The sequence below is a fragment of the Podarcis filfolensis genome, assembly GCF_964270895.1.
Source record: "Podarcis filfolensis genome assembly, chromosome: 4".
NCBI classification, from domain to species: domain Eukaryota; kingdom Metazoa; phylum Chordata; class Lepidosauria; order Squamata; family Lacertidae; genus Podarcis; species Podarcis filfolensis.
The window spans coordinates 45,318,301-45,334,656 of record NC_139607.1 but is presented as its reverse complement, the minus strand read 5'-3'; the positions used below and the strand labels follow the sequence as shown (position 1 = coordinate 45,334,656).

The following is a 16,356-nucleotide window of genomic DNA, read 5'->3' as shown; positions in this document are numbered from 1 at the left end:
GATTTAACAAATATGATGGACAGGTTTTCTGTTGGTGATGACATAACTTTAAATGCCAAAATTGTCTAGATAAGAGGCTCGAAAGGTGTCTGGCGAAAAGACTAAAAAACAGAAAAAGCCAAACCTAACTGTTAAAAGATGTGATACTAAATATTAGGGATGTGCAAAATTTGTCTCCATGCTGCATATACATACACACACATATATACAGTATATATACATATATATACTCGTGTGTGTGTTTGTGTGTGTGTGTCTGAGAGGCATGCACAAATGTTTCCACACCCACCCACCCATTCAGAAAAGAGAAGCACCCCTGATGTATCTGTCTTTGAATCAAACTGCAGGCTTACCACAGCATTTCTATTAAACATCAAGCCCTTTAACTATTAGAAGTGTTTGGACACAAAGTCCAACTGGAGGATAAATGCAATGCGGAGTAACTCTTTTGGAAGAGGCTAACTATAATTTGGGAAGTTTAAAGTGTAGGAAAGCATTCTAATCATCTGAGTGGGATATATCTTTTTTTTAATCTTGTGAACTACCTTGAGATCTTTTGATGAAGGGCAGTATATCAATCTAATATATGGAATTTGAGATGAACCGCCTCGTTCAGGAGTTCAGTATCTCAGTCATTATATCATCTCCAGTGGTAACATCTCCCAATGGTTGGATGAGTTGGATTAGTGTAGGCTAAAAATGAAAATAAATGAAGTAATATAACAGGCTATTAGAGTACATTTCACTCACCCTGCATTGTCTGTTGATTTTGAAGGAGAATCTACCAGAGCTCCCCACCACCTGCATGGCTCAAAACTCATAATAATAATTTGCAGCAGTGAAGACTAGTGCCTTCTTTGCCTCCTTAGTACAGTGGTACCTCGGGTTAAGTACTTAATTCGTTACAGAGGTCCGTTCTTAACCTGAAACTGTTCTTAACCTGAAGCACCACTTTAGCTAATGGGGCCTCCTGCTGCCGCAGCGCCACCAGAGCACAATTTCTGTTCTCATCCTGAAGCAAAGTTCTTAACCTGAAGCACTTTTTCTGGGTTAGCGGAGTCTGTAACCTGAAGCGTATGTAACCTGAAGCGTATGTAAGCCGAGGTATCACTGTACATCAGAATCAGCTTATGTCTGTGCAGCTCCCCCCCCCTTTTAAAATAAAAAGATTTACTCCATCCATTGAATCCTGTGGGCCCTACAGGCATAGCCTGAAACAATGCTTTATTGAGTAATTTACAGTGCAGTCCTGTGCATGACTATTATGAAGTAAGTCCCTTGGAGTTCAGTGGGGCTTACCAGGAGGTATTATCAGTCTGGAGCCTTAAAGTATGCATTGACCTGTACATGTCTAATACAATAGAGTACTTACTATTAATTACACAGAAGATATAATATTTATTGTGTCCACTTATTACACTTATATCCTTTTTATTTTTGCATGGGTCTTCCCGCAGCTTTCCACCCGGGCATGGACAACAGTGAAACCTACTTTGTTTTAACAATGTAACAGTACTGCTGTGCTGAAAACTCTTTAATTTCTCCAAAGATTTCTTTGCCTGCAAAAGAGGCTTTTATCCTCCCCATTTTCATTGTCAAGCAGCTTTCGCATTTCTTTGGTGTTGTGTTGAGCTTACTTTATCATTGCAAGATGGCCATGCGCTCTGTGTGTGTGTGCCGTTTTCATTAAATATTTCTCTAGCACACTGCACTGGCCTCTGGCTGCCCATGCTTCCTGATCTGAGAAAGTTCCATTGGGGAGGCCCTCACGAAAAAAAATCCCTGAGCTTTAATTGAAGCAGGGGAAGCAGAGCAAGCTGGATGAGATGTCTACCAAGAGCATGAGAGAACAAACTTGCTGGTTTTATAAGGGAAGGTCTTCCCCTTCACGTAAAAATACATTCTTTCCACACATGCATATATATTTCAAAATCACTTAAACAATAAACAGGTGTCAGATGCATAGCAGGCAGTCTCCTCACCTTCTTGTGAGGAAAGCCCACCCAAATATTTCAGGTTCCCCCTCTCCCCACCCCACGCCCAGTCAGGAAATATGGGCTCTGAGGAAGGCTGCAGAGTGCAGGCCACTAGAAAGGGGATTTGTAGAATGAATGGGAACTCACAAACACTCCTCAGTAGATGATGGTGTGTCAAACTCATCACCCCTGTAAATCGGGGGGGGGCAACATTCACTGGAACAGACAGCAGGTATACTTACCTGCCTCTACTTTGTCTATAGTGGAGGAACAGCAAGACAGTTTGAAGTGGAGGGCCCTCTTCTGTATTGGATGACAGGACCAGTAGATTTACACAGATGCAAGTACATAAAACTGAATGGGAAATGTATCTATAACACATCCTGAATAGCATTACACCAATTACATCTGTGGCTCATTGCATCCTACCTGATTCAAGCTTAAAGAAGAGTAAAAACTTGGCTTTAGATGGTTGATTTAGTTAAAAGACTCTGAAGGGTCTCTTGAGGGTTTGGAAATTGGTAAAGGGATATTATCTTGTGAGGATTCACAAGTGAGGTTGTATGTAATAAGCAATTTTTTACTTATACTCCTAGTTTTATCAACCTTTCTTGTTCTCAAATCCTCAAAGCATTGCTACTGTCAATTTCTTTTCTCTTGACACTGTGCTTCAAATTATTTTCAACATCAGTGCATGACTTTTGGACTCTGTGGGTTGCAAATTAATCCTTTATAGGCAGCTGAGGTACTCTATTCACTGATGGTTTGTCAGGAATTAATTTGGCTACCACTATGAAAAATGATAGGGGTTCTAATCTAAAGGATAAAGGAGTGTGTTAAAAATCAGAATTTTATTAATGTTGTGCTTAGATACCCAGCCAAGCAATTATTTATTAAATTTAATTAAAAACAGATAGAAAACCAAAATATGACAGCAACCACAACACAAAACCTGATCATTTGGAAGGGATTTGAAAGGAAAGCAATGACCTACTGTTAGTTACTATTTAACGGCTTCTTCTTCATTTCCTTTGGAGGTCACTTCTTCCTTGTTCACAGCATATAGAATTATGCATTATCTAAGCTTTGTTGCAGGGTGGCTGGACAAAATCAATCTTATCAGTGTTTTCCTGGTATATTACTCATGAAATCACCAGCTATCTAAGAAATGTAGTACAGTACTCACTAATTATCTCAGAAATGTAATGTCAAGGAGAAAATGCCCACGTAGGGGGATTTCCAAGGTTAGTTGCATTAAGAATAGACACCTCGAAATCAATAGACTTCAGTTACTTAAATCATTGAGTCTACTCTGAAGATAACTTAGTTGGACATTACTCATTGACTGCAAAAGTATACATATAGCCATTAATCTTTTGAGCAAATTTCTCAATATAAAGTATATGGGAATATTAAGAGGCGTTTATTTGTGTGTGTTTTTAACTATGAAAACCAAAATACATATTTTGAATTTTGACCAAATTCTTAAAAAAAATGCAAAGCAATACCCTTGAATTTTGCCCTGATGTTTTCAGCAGCACTCATAAGAGTAAAGCATATTGAACCTAGCGATATAATAAGCTGTCCTATGCCTCTTGTTCAGTATTGTCATTATTCACTGTGGCTTTCCATGATTTCAGACTTGACGTTTTCCAAGTGCAACCTAAGGAAACCAGGGATTGAACCTAGAATCTTCTGCACACAAAGCATGCGCTCTACCACTGAAGATATTTTTTGGGGGGAGGGGAGAAATAATGTGTAACTTATAAGATGTTTATGTTTTACACATTTTAATTCCTTAGGGTGGAATTCAATGTCATGCTTTGCCAATTGGTCTGTCTGCACATGGAATTCAGTTTGCCAGATGGAATGACCCCCCTCCTCAGCCTGTGTGCTGTTATGGGGGTTCTCCTAACCCCACTAAGTCCATTTGAGGGGGTTGGGGTGCACAGGGAAAGAGTGGAGGGAAAGCCCCATTATGCAAGTGAAAGTCCTGGCACATAATGCACTGCTTTATTGTAAACCGTTGAATAAAAAGTTGAATCTGACCATTGTACTAGAATCAACTTTGGGGGAACTTATGCTTTAGAGTAAGGCATATATTACACAATTCTTTGTTTCCTCTGTGTGTGTGTGTGTGTGTGTGCGCGCGCGCGTGTGCGTGTGCGCGCACACACACACACACACTGTTAGAGTTCATTAAGTAACAGCAGCAAGGATCTCAAATTCCCATGAAAACATTAGTACCGGCAGGGGTGAAGCAAAGGAGGCTGGCAGCCTCAGAGCCTAGGTGGACTGCACTGGCATAGAACAAGGGCATAGAAATGTGCTACAAAATGCTTCTGCAGTCAAAAAGGCCAAAGGGTTATAATGGAAGAGGAGATGACTGGACCTCCCCGTCATTCGAGATCGCACTATTGACTCCACTATAGCCAATTACTGTCAGGCTCCACAGAGAAATAATTTATATGGGGTGAAAAATGTATGATGTGTGAAGTGTGGAGAAAAGGAGCCAATGAGGCTTGGCAGCTTTCCTGTTTTTTGTTTTTTATTCAAGCGACTAACAGGAAGCACACCTGCAATGGAGCTGTGTCAAGCCAGCAAATGATTATTTCTGGGGTTTGCTGAAGGTGAATCGAGATAATGTCTGAGGTGAATAATGCTTTTTTCACCACAGTAAAGTAAATCTAACAGGTACCACATATGTGGAATTCCAGCAGAGCTACATATATTGTCTTGAATGTGGTGTTATTTGCATTCACCACACATTTAACGCTTATGCTTTGTTCCATATGTTTGCCTCTTAACAAGTGGGTAAATAAATTTCCCAGAAGCTATAGTGGCCCTGGATACTCAAAGGAGCGACAGATTACTATGACTCAGAGCTAGGAATGGAGGAGAAATTTGATTCTGTATGCATTTATAGCTGAATCTATCAACTTTGCACTTCCTGAACAAGATGAGGAGCAAAGCACAGCTATCCTTCAAAATTCATACGTATCCAAATTTTGTGATGCAGTACTCCAACCAAACAATGCTTATGTATTCATATATTAGGAGAAAATGTGCATAAGAATGAAGATATTTTCACTAACATCCAAAAATGCATTGTGCAGTATTAGGGAAAATTGTTTGCAGAAATGTGTACATTAGTGATGTCTTCTTGAGGAGAACTGGGTTTCTTGAATCAGATTTGAGAGCCATTCAGTACAAATCATCATTTGTGTGTCTGTATTTTGTTCATTACTACATTCATACAGATAGGTTATATGGGTAGAATTGGGAGTGGTTTACTGGGAGGGTAGGAGGGCAAACTAATGGGGAGACCAGTGCTGTGTGGACCCACTGGCAGAGCCAGTAGGTCCAGTACTCCAATTCTCCTGTTGCATCCACACAGTGTGAGCCTCCCCATTGCTTCTCCCTTTTGGTAAACTTTAGCTATGATGATGCCGGAAGGCCAGGGGCATAATCTTGCCCCTCCCTGCCAGCTGGACTGGTAGTATTGCCATTCTGAAAGAAAATGAGTTAAACTGAGACATAGTAAACACATATTGTGACAAATATTACTTGTCAAGTTCAATATGCATGAGTTTACTGAAGACAGGATTTTTAAAAGTGTTAAACCCCCATAGATTGGCTTGTTTGTTTTTCAGCTTGTTATTTTGGTATAGCATTTCTCAGGTTGGAAGAGTTAGGAGTTTTTTTTCTGAAAATATTTCCTGAGTGGTGAGGTTAGATTCAATAAATATTGAGGCTCTGGCATTCTTATGATTGCTGAATGTGAATATAGCTGTGAGGAATTGTGGTGGAGTTGAAAAACCCCACCCCCAAGTTGAAAATAAAATAAGAAACGTAAAATAAATGCATAAAGTAAAATTCAGATTAACCCAACTAGGTGCTGATAATGTGTTTGGAAAGTTTCCTCAGTCTGCAAAGGCTTCTTCTCATCTTCATGATGATGATCACAATCTGATCCGCCAGGCATTTACAAGAGAAGCAGCACTGTGTGCACCGTAGAGTTGTTTTGAATGTTATCCGGAAAGCTGCTCCACATCACTTAAATCCATTATACATGCCATTCTGAAAACAGAGCCTTATATGTAGAGTTCATCAGCTGGCCTATTATGGGAAGCCAACTTGTTTTGAGGAAAGCGTGCTTTATTGCTTCTGCGCAGGTCCTGGAATTTGAAACATCTCAGGGCCTCAACAGAACCCTGGCATCAGTTACTCTGTCAGCTTAGTGGAAGTTAGAATCATGTTATTCCCCGGTACAGAATCCAGTTCTGAGAAGCAGCTGACTGTACACTGAAATCAACAAGGGAATATTAAGGAGATGAGAGGATTTTTTGTGTGAAATGCTGCGGCTTGTTGAGTCGCAGCCATCATAATTTTGGTTTATTTTTGTTGGCTTTTAAAAAGGACATTGGAACAGTGACACTGGATTGTAGTACTTTGGGAAACTCTGTTGGTGTTTGCCTTGGACCTTCTTTTATGCTTACATGCTGTGGTATGAGGAAGAGGAAGAATGTAAGTACAAACTGTCTGAAATACTTTTACCATTGCATTTAAATCTGTGACATAATTCTGCTGAGGTCTGTAGGAAAGCCCTTTAATAGGATGCATTCTTGGGGGGAAACTCACCCCAATGATACAAAGGTCGACCACAGAACAGTGAGAAGGGGTGCCTGTATTTCAGGGTTCCTTAAACAATTACACTTAAATAGAAATTCGTGGAAATAAAAAGCTATTGTGTGAGAACACAAGGGGCATTTTGAAGATTCAGTATTTACTAAAGGTTTCTGGTTGGGGAGGGGAGGGGAGGGAAGTGACTGGTATAAAAATAGATTTTTCATTATTGTTTTTAATAGTCTGGCAAAAGTTCAAAAGACTATCAGCTGCTTTGAATTATAATGGCATATGCTGTTTCCACTGCCCTGATTGATGTACATGAAATGGGATCTTGTTCATTATTTTGTAGTAAAGTAGTTGAACAGTCACTGCACCTTTCCCCATCTCCCCCAACAAGAAAAGAGCCCTAAGGTTGCTCTGGTGTTTTTACGTCCTTCCTCATGCTCTGTGCTACAACTTTTTCATATTTTCTTGCAAAAAAAGAAAAAGCCAGAAAGAAAGAACCTAGATAAGATTGATAGTTCTGTTTTAAAGATTGTGGAAGGATAACCATTTTTATTTCATACTTGGCCTCAGTATATTATCCACATACAGGTATAGAAATCTTTGCCTGAATGCTCTAAGGTTGGTATTTTTATCCTTTTCTGTCTTTTTAAAAAGCAGACATGCACAATACATAAACTACCAATGCAAGGTTACACTACCAGCCATATCTTTCCGCATGGAAGGTGGCTAACAACTCACATGCTTATGTAGCTGTAGGTAGAATGTAAAAATAGGAGGTGTGGCAGCAATAATCTCTTTGGCTGCTTCTAATTTATCTCCAAAATTTGTTGCAAAGTGAAAGTGTATGAATGAGTCCTGCCAAAATGTATGGTCTATTAGAACTAAACAAAACAAATAGGTTATTTGAAGAGATGAGAGGGCATGATGTTGCTATTGATTGGAAAAGTTTGCATTTTTGCCACTTGTCCAGTGAGGGGGTCATGTCAAACCACGTCTAGTTAATGTGGCTTTGGTGGTGATGCTGGCAATTTAGCTTCCGTGGAAGAAACTTCCTTTTGGAATAAATGTTGCATGTCTTGCATTGCTGGGAGACTTCCAGGACAGCCTGAGAAGGCACCCTGTTTGGGGGAAAGGTCACTTGCTGGTGGGATAGCTGGTGGGGAGATCTCAGGAAAGCCTGTCTTCTTGATAGGAGCACTAGAACTCCCCCTCTCATAGTATGGTTTTAGGCAGCTTGTTGAAGAGTTCTGTTTCAATGGCCTTTACCTCTTTTGTCATTGGCCTCTGCCTGTTTTGGCTCTGTTTAATGTCACTATATTTTTAACTGTGACTCTCCCAGCTTTGTTTTTAAGGCTGTTGACTTTTTTTATTTATCCTGTCACTATTTTCCATTGGTATATCATCTTGTTTTATTGTAAACCAATTTCTGTGGTTCAGTGGAAGAATAATTTATATGCTTTTGTTGTTTTTAAGTTTGGAGAGGACATTTCTTTATTCAACCCAAGAATTTTTATTTTTATGTGTTTGCGTGTTTGTGTGGAATGTTTATATCCTGCCTTTCAGCTGTAATTCACAAACCAGCTTTAGGCTGAAATCTTATACACGTTTATCTGAGAGTAAATCCCATAGAATTAAATGGGATTTCCTATATAGGATTATACTGTAAATCTCTTCCACCACTCTTTACTTCACATGATGTGATCAGGCATAGGCAATACAGGAATTAGTAAGGAGGGTGCGGCAGCAATTTTTTAAAAAAATCCTCTACAAGGCTCATTCCAAATTTTATCATTTAGGATATGGAAATAACTTAAGGATATATGGAAACTGACTTGTTTGTGTTTTGAATTCTGCAAGGTACTTTGATTAAACTGATGGGAGCCTCACTTAATGGAGGCAGTGCTGCTATTTCAGAGACACATGCTAAGCAATTTGAAGGCAAGCCAAAGCACAATGAGAAGGAATAATGATGACCTTGGTTTATTTTTTGCTCAGTACATTCAGGTTTTTGATTGGATTCTGAACAAGGCAACAGTTTTCTCTCCCAGAAAGCTTTGCCCTAGTCCTTGGAGGCTTTGCATTCTTGTTATCAAAGCAGCTGGTTCATATTAGAGCATTTTCTTGTGAAGGTCGTGGGCTGCAGTGTGGGGAAAAAAGAAAGATTTCCTTATTGAACCCAGCCAAGTATGTGCTTTCTATGAGAACATTTCTGCACAGAGACCTATTAGCCTGTTGACCTGCCTAGCATACTACTGATGATAAATAAAAAGCATTCTACTGAATTGAAGTTTGCTTTTTGTTTTTTGTTTGGCTTGTTGGCCCCTTTTGTTTGATGTTACTCGTGGTAATGCATTTTTTAAAAAAAACCGATATGAGAATGCCTCATATTATTAATAAATAGATGAATACAGAGTTATCCAGGAAAATCTAGATGATTGAAAGAGAGTACAATGATTTTCTTATATTATGAATAATCAGAAGCCTATGGGCATTGTGTGGGTGTAGTTGAAAGCTATTCTTTTCCATTCTCTTTTAGTAGTTATGCAATACCCTTCTGTAGTGACATACAGTTTTGTCTCAAAAACTTTGGATCACCTTTGCTTACTGATATAAAGGAGGATCAGAACTTCTCAATAAAAATGGAATAACAGTTTTCTGCAAAAAGAACATGAGCTAAAGGGGGTGAGTGGATAGGATTCAGCAAATACAGACAACTTCAGTTTCACAATACTTTTTTTTGTTTTACTCTGAAGATATGTAAAGGTAAAGGTAAAGGATCCCTGACAGTTAAGTCCAGTTGCGAACGACTCTGGGGTTGCGGCGCTCATGTGGCCAGCATGACTAAGTCGCTTCTGGCGAACCAGAGCAGCACACAGAAACGCCGTTTACCTTCCCGCCGAAGCGGGACCTATTTATCTACTTGCACTTTGACGTGCTTTCGAACTGCTAGGTTGGTAGGAGCAGGGACCGAGCAACGGGATCAACGGGAAAATATGTAGACAGTGTACTGCATAATCTAAATCAATTACCCTTTTTATATAGGCCCAGCTTCACATAATGCTAAGACGAACCATAACATATCAAGAATGTGCCATGGCCACATTGCTGCTTCTCCTGTCATGCTGTTGTGAAATGAAATTTCATTTATTACGGCCATAGGCCCATACAGGTAAAAACAACACATAAATAACAGCTTGTGCTGTAGGGAAAAAAAGCAATCGCTAAAACACCACTATAACAATAAAATAATAAAATACTATAAACAATAAAATACTATAAAATGGAAAGGCATACTACGCCTTAATTAGCTTGTAGTGCTCCTTGGCATCGCTTTTGGGAAAGGACAGCAACTAGGAACCTAGCCACCTTCAGGGTCGTGTGGGTATCCTTGTCCTGCAAGATTTGGGCAAGGTGGAATTTTGGTGGGGTACCCTCTAGTTTCTGTATGATTGATCCCAACAAATTTGCCCGTGGCACATTAAACAAGGGGCAAGTGAACATAATGTGCTGGAGCGACTCCAGCGTCACCTTATCACATTCGCACACGGCGGGGACTTGGCCCTTTGAGAACCTATGTCTCAGGACATTGGAGGGAAAAACGTTAAACCTCGCTTTGGTGAAGGCCAGTCTATGGGCAACAGTTGAAAGGGAGGAGAGGTATGATGGAACGCAGTAAGTTAAAGTGATACCAATGTTCTGAGGCGAACAAACACCTCCCCCCAGCATATAATTTCGCTGTAGATCGATGTCATCCAGTCTTTGGCGGATCAGTCTTTGAGCAGTGATTTGGTCTAGTTTTAGGGAATCTGAGGGAGAGATTCCATAACTCAGGAGTTTGGCATGAATTCTACTAGTCCAAAAGCTAGAGAATTCATCTCGCCATAAGCATTGGACAAGGTAATGGTTTGGTAATCTATGCCACAATGATAACCAGTAATTGAAGACTTGCTTCCACAGGCAAGTTTCTAAGGATGCGACCTTCAATTCTAGTCTCATGGCTGCGTTGCTTACGCCCAGGGGGAGCATTAGGAGCATGCTGTTGTGAGTTAACCCATGGATTGGCTTAGCATATTGTCCCAACTCAGACCCATGGTTTGTCTTGCTCTCATCTATAGTCAAGGTCTGTTCTATTGATTACCAGTCATGACTTGTTTGGATGAGAGAAACCATGACAGAATGTTCAGTGGAAACTCAGTATTTTTTCTAAACAAGCAAAAAACAAACCACCTAACATTTTTATTCTTTTTACTCTTTGAAATATTTCAGGTTTCCTGAACCAGACTAATTGCTAAAACATCAAAGCACACATTTTCTCCTCCTTTCCCTAACTTTAACCTGGCATGGAAATAATCAACATTAATCTGGTTTGAAAACTGATAAAATCTTATGACATTGGAAGAATGACAGGCTAAATGACCTAGTAGACTCATTCTTCCTCTATTACTGAGTCTATGAATAGATGTGCTTTGGGATTTGAACAGGAAATGTCCTTATTTTTAGCTTGGTCATTTCATTCTGCTTTTTCTGCTTCTGTTAACTGTGAATATGTGGCACCTAGAAAGGATCTGATAGAAAGATTAAACATTACACAAATAAACTCATCAGCTGAGGTGTAATGACATCTAAGATAACTTGAGAGCTCCTAAACCTGTCTGTAATGATCTGATTGTGATTTAATATTTCGATGTAAGTCTCTTTCAGAGCACAATCAGCTGCAATCTGCAGCACAATCTGGAGCCCCTAATCTTAAAGGAAAGGGTGGCTCATACTTATTATGTTGTTCAAAACCCATTCATCTCAATGGTGTCCATTAAAATACCCATCTTTGATTAGGTTTTGTTTGTAAAGCATTTACTGGTTAAGATGATACAGTCCTCTGATTACTCTCCAATGAGATATCATGAGTGAGATTGTGCCTTCCCTCCCCATCCCATTTTCAGGGCCCTAGACATCCATTTTGAGGCTTAATGTTCACATAGATGGGGCACCTGTCCATTTAAATCCAATGTTTATACAGTGGTACCTCTAGTTATGAACTCCGATAACCCGGAAGTAGCTGCTCCTGGTTGCGAACTTTGCCCCAGGATGCGAACAGAAATCACATGTTGGAGGTGCGCGGAGTCCCCATTAGCAAAAGTGTGCCTCAGGATAAGAATGGTTTCAGCTTAAGAATGGACCTCCGTAATGAATTAAGTTCATAACCAGAGGTACCACTGTAGTCCTAAACAGTACATTTGATATCCCAGGTAAAATTGGCAAACTGATTACTCTTTCTGGATCTGAGCACTTTAGGTTTTAGGTGGCGAATGCATTGTGCTCCTTGTCTACCACTGGTCCCCACCCTGCACTCAGCTCTCACCCGTGGCTCCTAGAAGCTATCAGCATGCGACAGTGGCCAAACCCCAGGAAATGGCTTCAACTGGCTGGCTAAACCAGGTTGACGATCACTGGGTGAGCGTAGCTGATGGATCTCAAACCTTCAGTGAGTTAGGGACTTCCCCTGCATGCAAAAACAGGTTCTGGCAGGTTGAGCGGATGAGACCAGTAGTTGGTCCAGCAGTGAGGAACACAGTTTCTGCTCATGTTGTAGAGGGAAGTGAGGAGCAGATGGGACTCATCAATCTGGGAAGGTAGCACATCTAAGAGAAGGAAAACTCTGATCCTAAACCTCTGTTGACTTGTGGAATATCTTCAGGAGAAGAAAAGGCTAAGGAGTAAACCCTACACAAATCTGGAGAGGCATTCTTAAGTTGGTTGAAACGCACCTTGTTTGCCTCCTTCCAGCAATTCCTGCAGGCAAGCTGGTGCCAAATGTATTGCTCTGCTTTCCTCAGGACCACACCAGTGAGATCAAGGCATTGTCCTCTGGGCAGCCCAGGACCTCCATACAACTGCCCAAGCTTGTACCCCAGGGAGGTCACCTGAGTGCTGCTAATGCAACAGTTTGACTTCACCCCACACTCCATTGCCACTCAAGACAGATGTCAACAACAATCCTAGTAGAAATGTCACTCCAAAAAATGGATGTCTGGTGACTTCAGAGTGTAGCTGAGCAATAAAAGGAGAGTGTTCTTCCAATGGTCAGTTTATTGTGGAGACAGTTTGGACACCTTGTGTAACCTTGTTATAAAGTGCCAGTATGTTGCCGTCCAACCGTATCACATATCTGTTTCCTTTGGGGTGTCAGTTACGGCTGGCAGGTTGCAAGAGCTGAGAAAATGGCTTTGTCTATGTGCTTAAAAGGTCAGCCCGTTTCCTGGAAGAAGCTAAAGTTACATTGTGAACTTTCTAAAATACGCCAAGCAACACATGTAAATGTGGCTAATCAAATAAGCATTTGAGATTAAATATTTATTATACTGTTTCAATCCATTCATCTTTTTAGCCAGTTTTAGATGCTGCTATAGCAAGACTAGCAGAGGATCAGTAGTAAAAATGTGTTTCATGTTGTTAAAAGATTCAGCACTCATTAAAGAGGTAACCAGTGTTCCTTGGGAGCCATTAGTAAATTGATTTTTCAGAAATCTACACTTCCAAGAAATATTACAAGAGGCTTGTAAGCAATTTATTTAAAAGATGAGAAGGGAATTGTTCTTCTAATAATAGTGCAGAAGCTTCAGAAGCTTTAATTTTAGAGATTTTCTGTTTTAATTAATATGCTGAATGGCACTCATCCATAATGAAACTGAATGAAAGAAGTATGCTGGCCAATCAAAATTTGATATATTTTTAAACTGATAAATCTGTTGGACTTCTGCGTGTTTCATTTTTTATAATCTCCTTATAGTTTTCTTTGTCATGGGGAAACCATAGCCATTTCCTTAAGTAGATTTCTGGAGCAATGATTTTAGCAGCATGTGTTTACTTGTTTATGTATAAGGCTTCTTTATTTATAAGACTAGATCCAGACTATATTAGATGGATTTATATTCCACTTAAATCAATGGGACAGGATTATCATAACTTAGATCTCATTAATTTCAGTGGGAAATAAATGCAACTGATTTAGTCTAGATCTAACCTATAATGTGTACATCTTACCTGTTTTCCAGTGTATCCCAAAAGATATAAATGGAGGAAATGGGCATTTAAAAGTATTCTACAAGGACACTCTTCTTGGACTTGGGTCTCTGGTGTTATCTAAGCTATGCTGAGATGTGAAATGAGAGGCTGAGGGAGAGTTCTCAGTGCAATAATTGTGTTCTTAAGCACTAGAGATAACAGCATTCCTCTCTTCAAAGGTTCCCCCTTCACCTATAATATTATAAAGATGTGGAACAGACCTCTCCATCTCTGTCCTCATTGCCTTACATACATATCTTCAGCTTTTGTAAAAGAAAGGTCTCCATCACAACAGCTAAAGCGTTTTCAGCAGCATCATGCTAAATGCCAATTAAATAAATTAAAAAAGACATTAAAATGAATATGGGTGGGGGGGTCACATCATTACGGCATTATGCATTGGTTAGTGAAGTACTTTTAAGCTTCTGGTGCTACAGTTTCAGATGGTTACAGAAGATCCTCCTCAACAAAAAAAAGTTATAAAGAGGATAAATGTTGCTCATTTTACAAATTTTTTTTGAAACGAAGGAAAGCGTAATTTTAACTTGGTTTTATTAATGCACTTAACTGGCAAAAATTGTCTCATAATGATGTTAAAATGAGGAAAGCTATAAATTCTATATATAATAGGAAAGTCCAGAAATTTACTACTACAGTACAATTATAGTTAATGTGAAATGAATTCCATAACATTTTACATTAAATGCAGTGTAAATGAGCATTAAAAAGCTTTTCCTGGGCTGTATATCAAGAAATGTGTCTAAATTCAACCCTAGACTTAGCTTATTAGGGAAATGGATGTTCTTTGTGTGGATTAGGGATATAATTTTTGGAACATATTGTTGTTGAGCTGATAGAAATGGATTCCCGCCCCCCGCACACCATTCCCATCTTGTTCCTTAATCTCAATAAGTGAATTTGGATTTCTTTTACCACTTTGGCTCAAAATATGAACAACTGTTGCACATTACTCCTTAGAGGTCAAAATACCAAACATCTGGAGCATCATGGAGCTTGATCTGGCAGCCTCACATGGGCTGTTGTCTTGTAAGAACGTTTACACCTCAGCATTAATAAAAATATGTGATGCCTCACTCCAAACTAGGTCAGGATTTGGAGTTATTCACATGAAAGGCTGCCTATTGTTCCATTTCCTCCCCCTTTCCTTCATGGGTGCCGTAAGTATTTATATTGTTTTACCTGATCTAGGGGGCGCAGCTACCCCCCCTGCCCCCCTTGGCTATGACCATGCTTTCCTCCCCATCTGATGTACCCATGGGAGTAGCACAGCTGGAGTAGACCAGGCATAGGCAAACTCGGCCCTCCAGATATTTGGGGGCTACTACTCCCATGATCCCAAGCTAACAGAACCAGTGGTCAGGGATGATGGGAATTGTAGTCCCAAAACCTCTGGAGGGCCGAGTTTGCCTATGCCTGGAGTAGACTCAGGACAGCTGAGGGTCACATGCCTTGTCAAGGTTGTGGGGTTGAGCCCCATGTTGGGCAAAAGATTTCTGCATTTCAGGGGGTGGACTAGATGACCCTTGGTATCCTGCCCAATTCTACATTTCTATGATTCTATAAGTAAGATGGGCTAACATTCTTCACATACGTTTTTGTGACATGATGATGATGGCCAGTTGTTGTTTTCCTGCTGACATGAGGAAAGCAACATGTGTGAAGGAACATTTTGTTTCACAACAGGAATACATTGGAAGATGGGTAATGTATCCCAATTAAGGTTTAACTCTCCATAACATCTAGCAACTCTAGCTTAGTTTTTAAAGTTTTTGGTGTTACATTATTTATTAGATGTGTGCTTAGAACTGTGGAAGTGTTTTCCTAAGCCTGAAAACCTATTATTTATGTGTGAAAGTTGCAGAGATGTTATCGTTCTGTGAAATGCTGCAAATGACTTTCAGGGCTCAGATCACATTACTCCATTCTGGAGTTGCTCGTATTGCCATGTGTGGGTTTGCAATCTGGGTGAAGAAGAGCCAGCAAGCCAGAATAACTAAATCATTGAGTCAACTGAGCCCCATTGCTGTGGGTAGAAACAACTTGCTTTTCAGAGCTAGAAGGAAATATTTCATAGGGGAAATAGTTCACTAGATAGATGAAACCTTTCTGTAAACATTCAAGTTGATGCCATCAACTATATTTAGCTACGAAGATGGAGGCAGAGCAAGGCTCCAGTGGCAGCATCACAAAGACATTCTATGGGGGTGGGAAATGGCTTCTCCCATAAAGTTACCTGGGAAGGGACATTATGTACAACCAGTTCCTGGGGAAAAATAGATGTATTTTCAGCTAGCATGATAAGTGCTAATATTTCTAGTTGCTCTGCGGTTAAAAGCTCCCTTTGAAAAGGAGAGGATTTTAAGGCAGCCCTTGGAGCACCTCATAAAATTGTAAGTAAAGGACTCTCCACATGTGCTAAGGGAAATGTAGTCTAAACAGCACATGTATTTTCTAATCTGAGCATGGGTCCAGAAATGTAAACCAGGAATCTTCACTTTACATTGCAGACAAACAAAATCCCTACAGTGGACTGGTTCAAACATATTGTCATAATGCAAAATCATAACTTATAGACAGGCCTAGGCAGCCTTTGACTCACATGCTTCCTCCTCCAGTGTGGCCATTTGAGAGGAGTTCAAAAGCTTTTGCTTATGTTTTTTCA

At 40.0% G+C, this 16,356-nt stretch overlaps 1 protein-coding gene across 19 annotated transcripts in view; it reads left to right on the top strand.

The window, feature by feature from the left end:
* The window catches only part of DMD (dystrophin), a 953,416-nt gene that overhangs the window by 128,630 nt on the left and 808,430 nt on the right, over positions 1-16,356 (top strand). For 3 of the 19 annotated variants that reach the window (XM_083612220.1, XM_083612213.1, XM_083612232.1), the window contains exon 2: positions 6,396-6,503. The exons of the other annotated variants lie outside the window; for them this stretch is intronic. In XM_083612220.1, coding sequence (XP_083468346.1) covers positions 6,476-6,503 — 28 coding nt within the window. In that variant the 5' untranslated portion in view covers positions 6,396-6,475. The remainder of the gene's footprint in view (positions 1-6,395; positions 6,504-16,356) is intronic. 19 annotated transcript variants of the gene reach the window in all.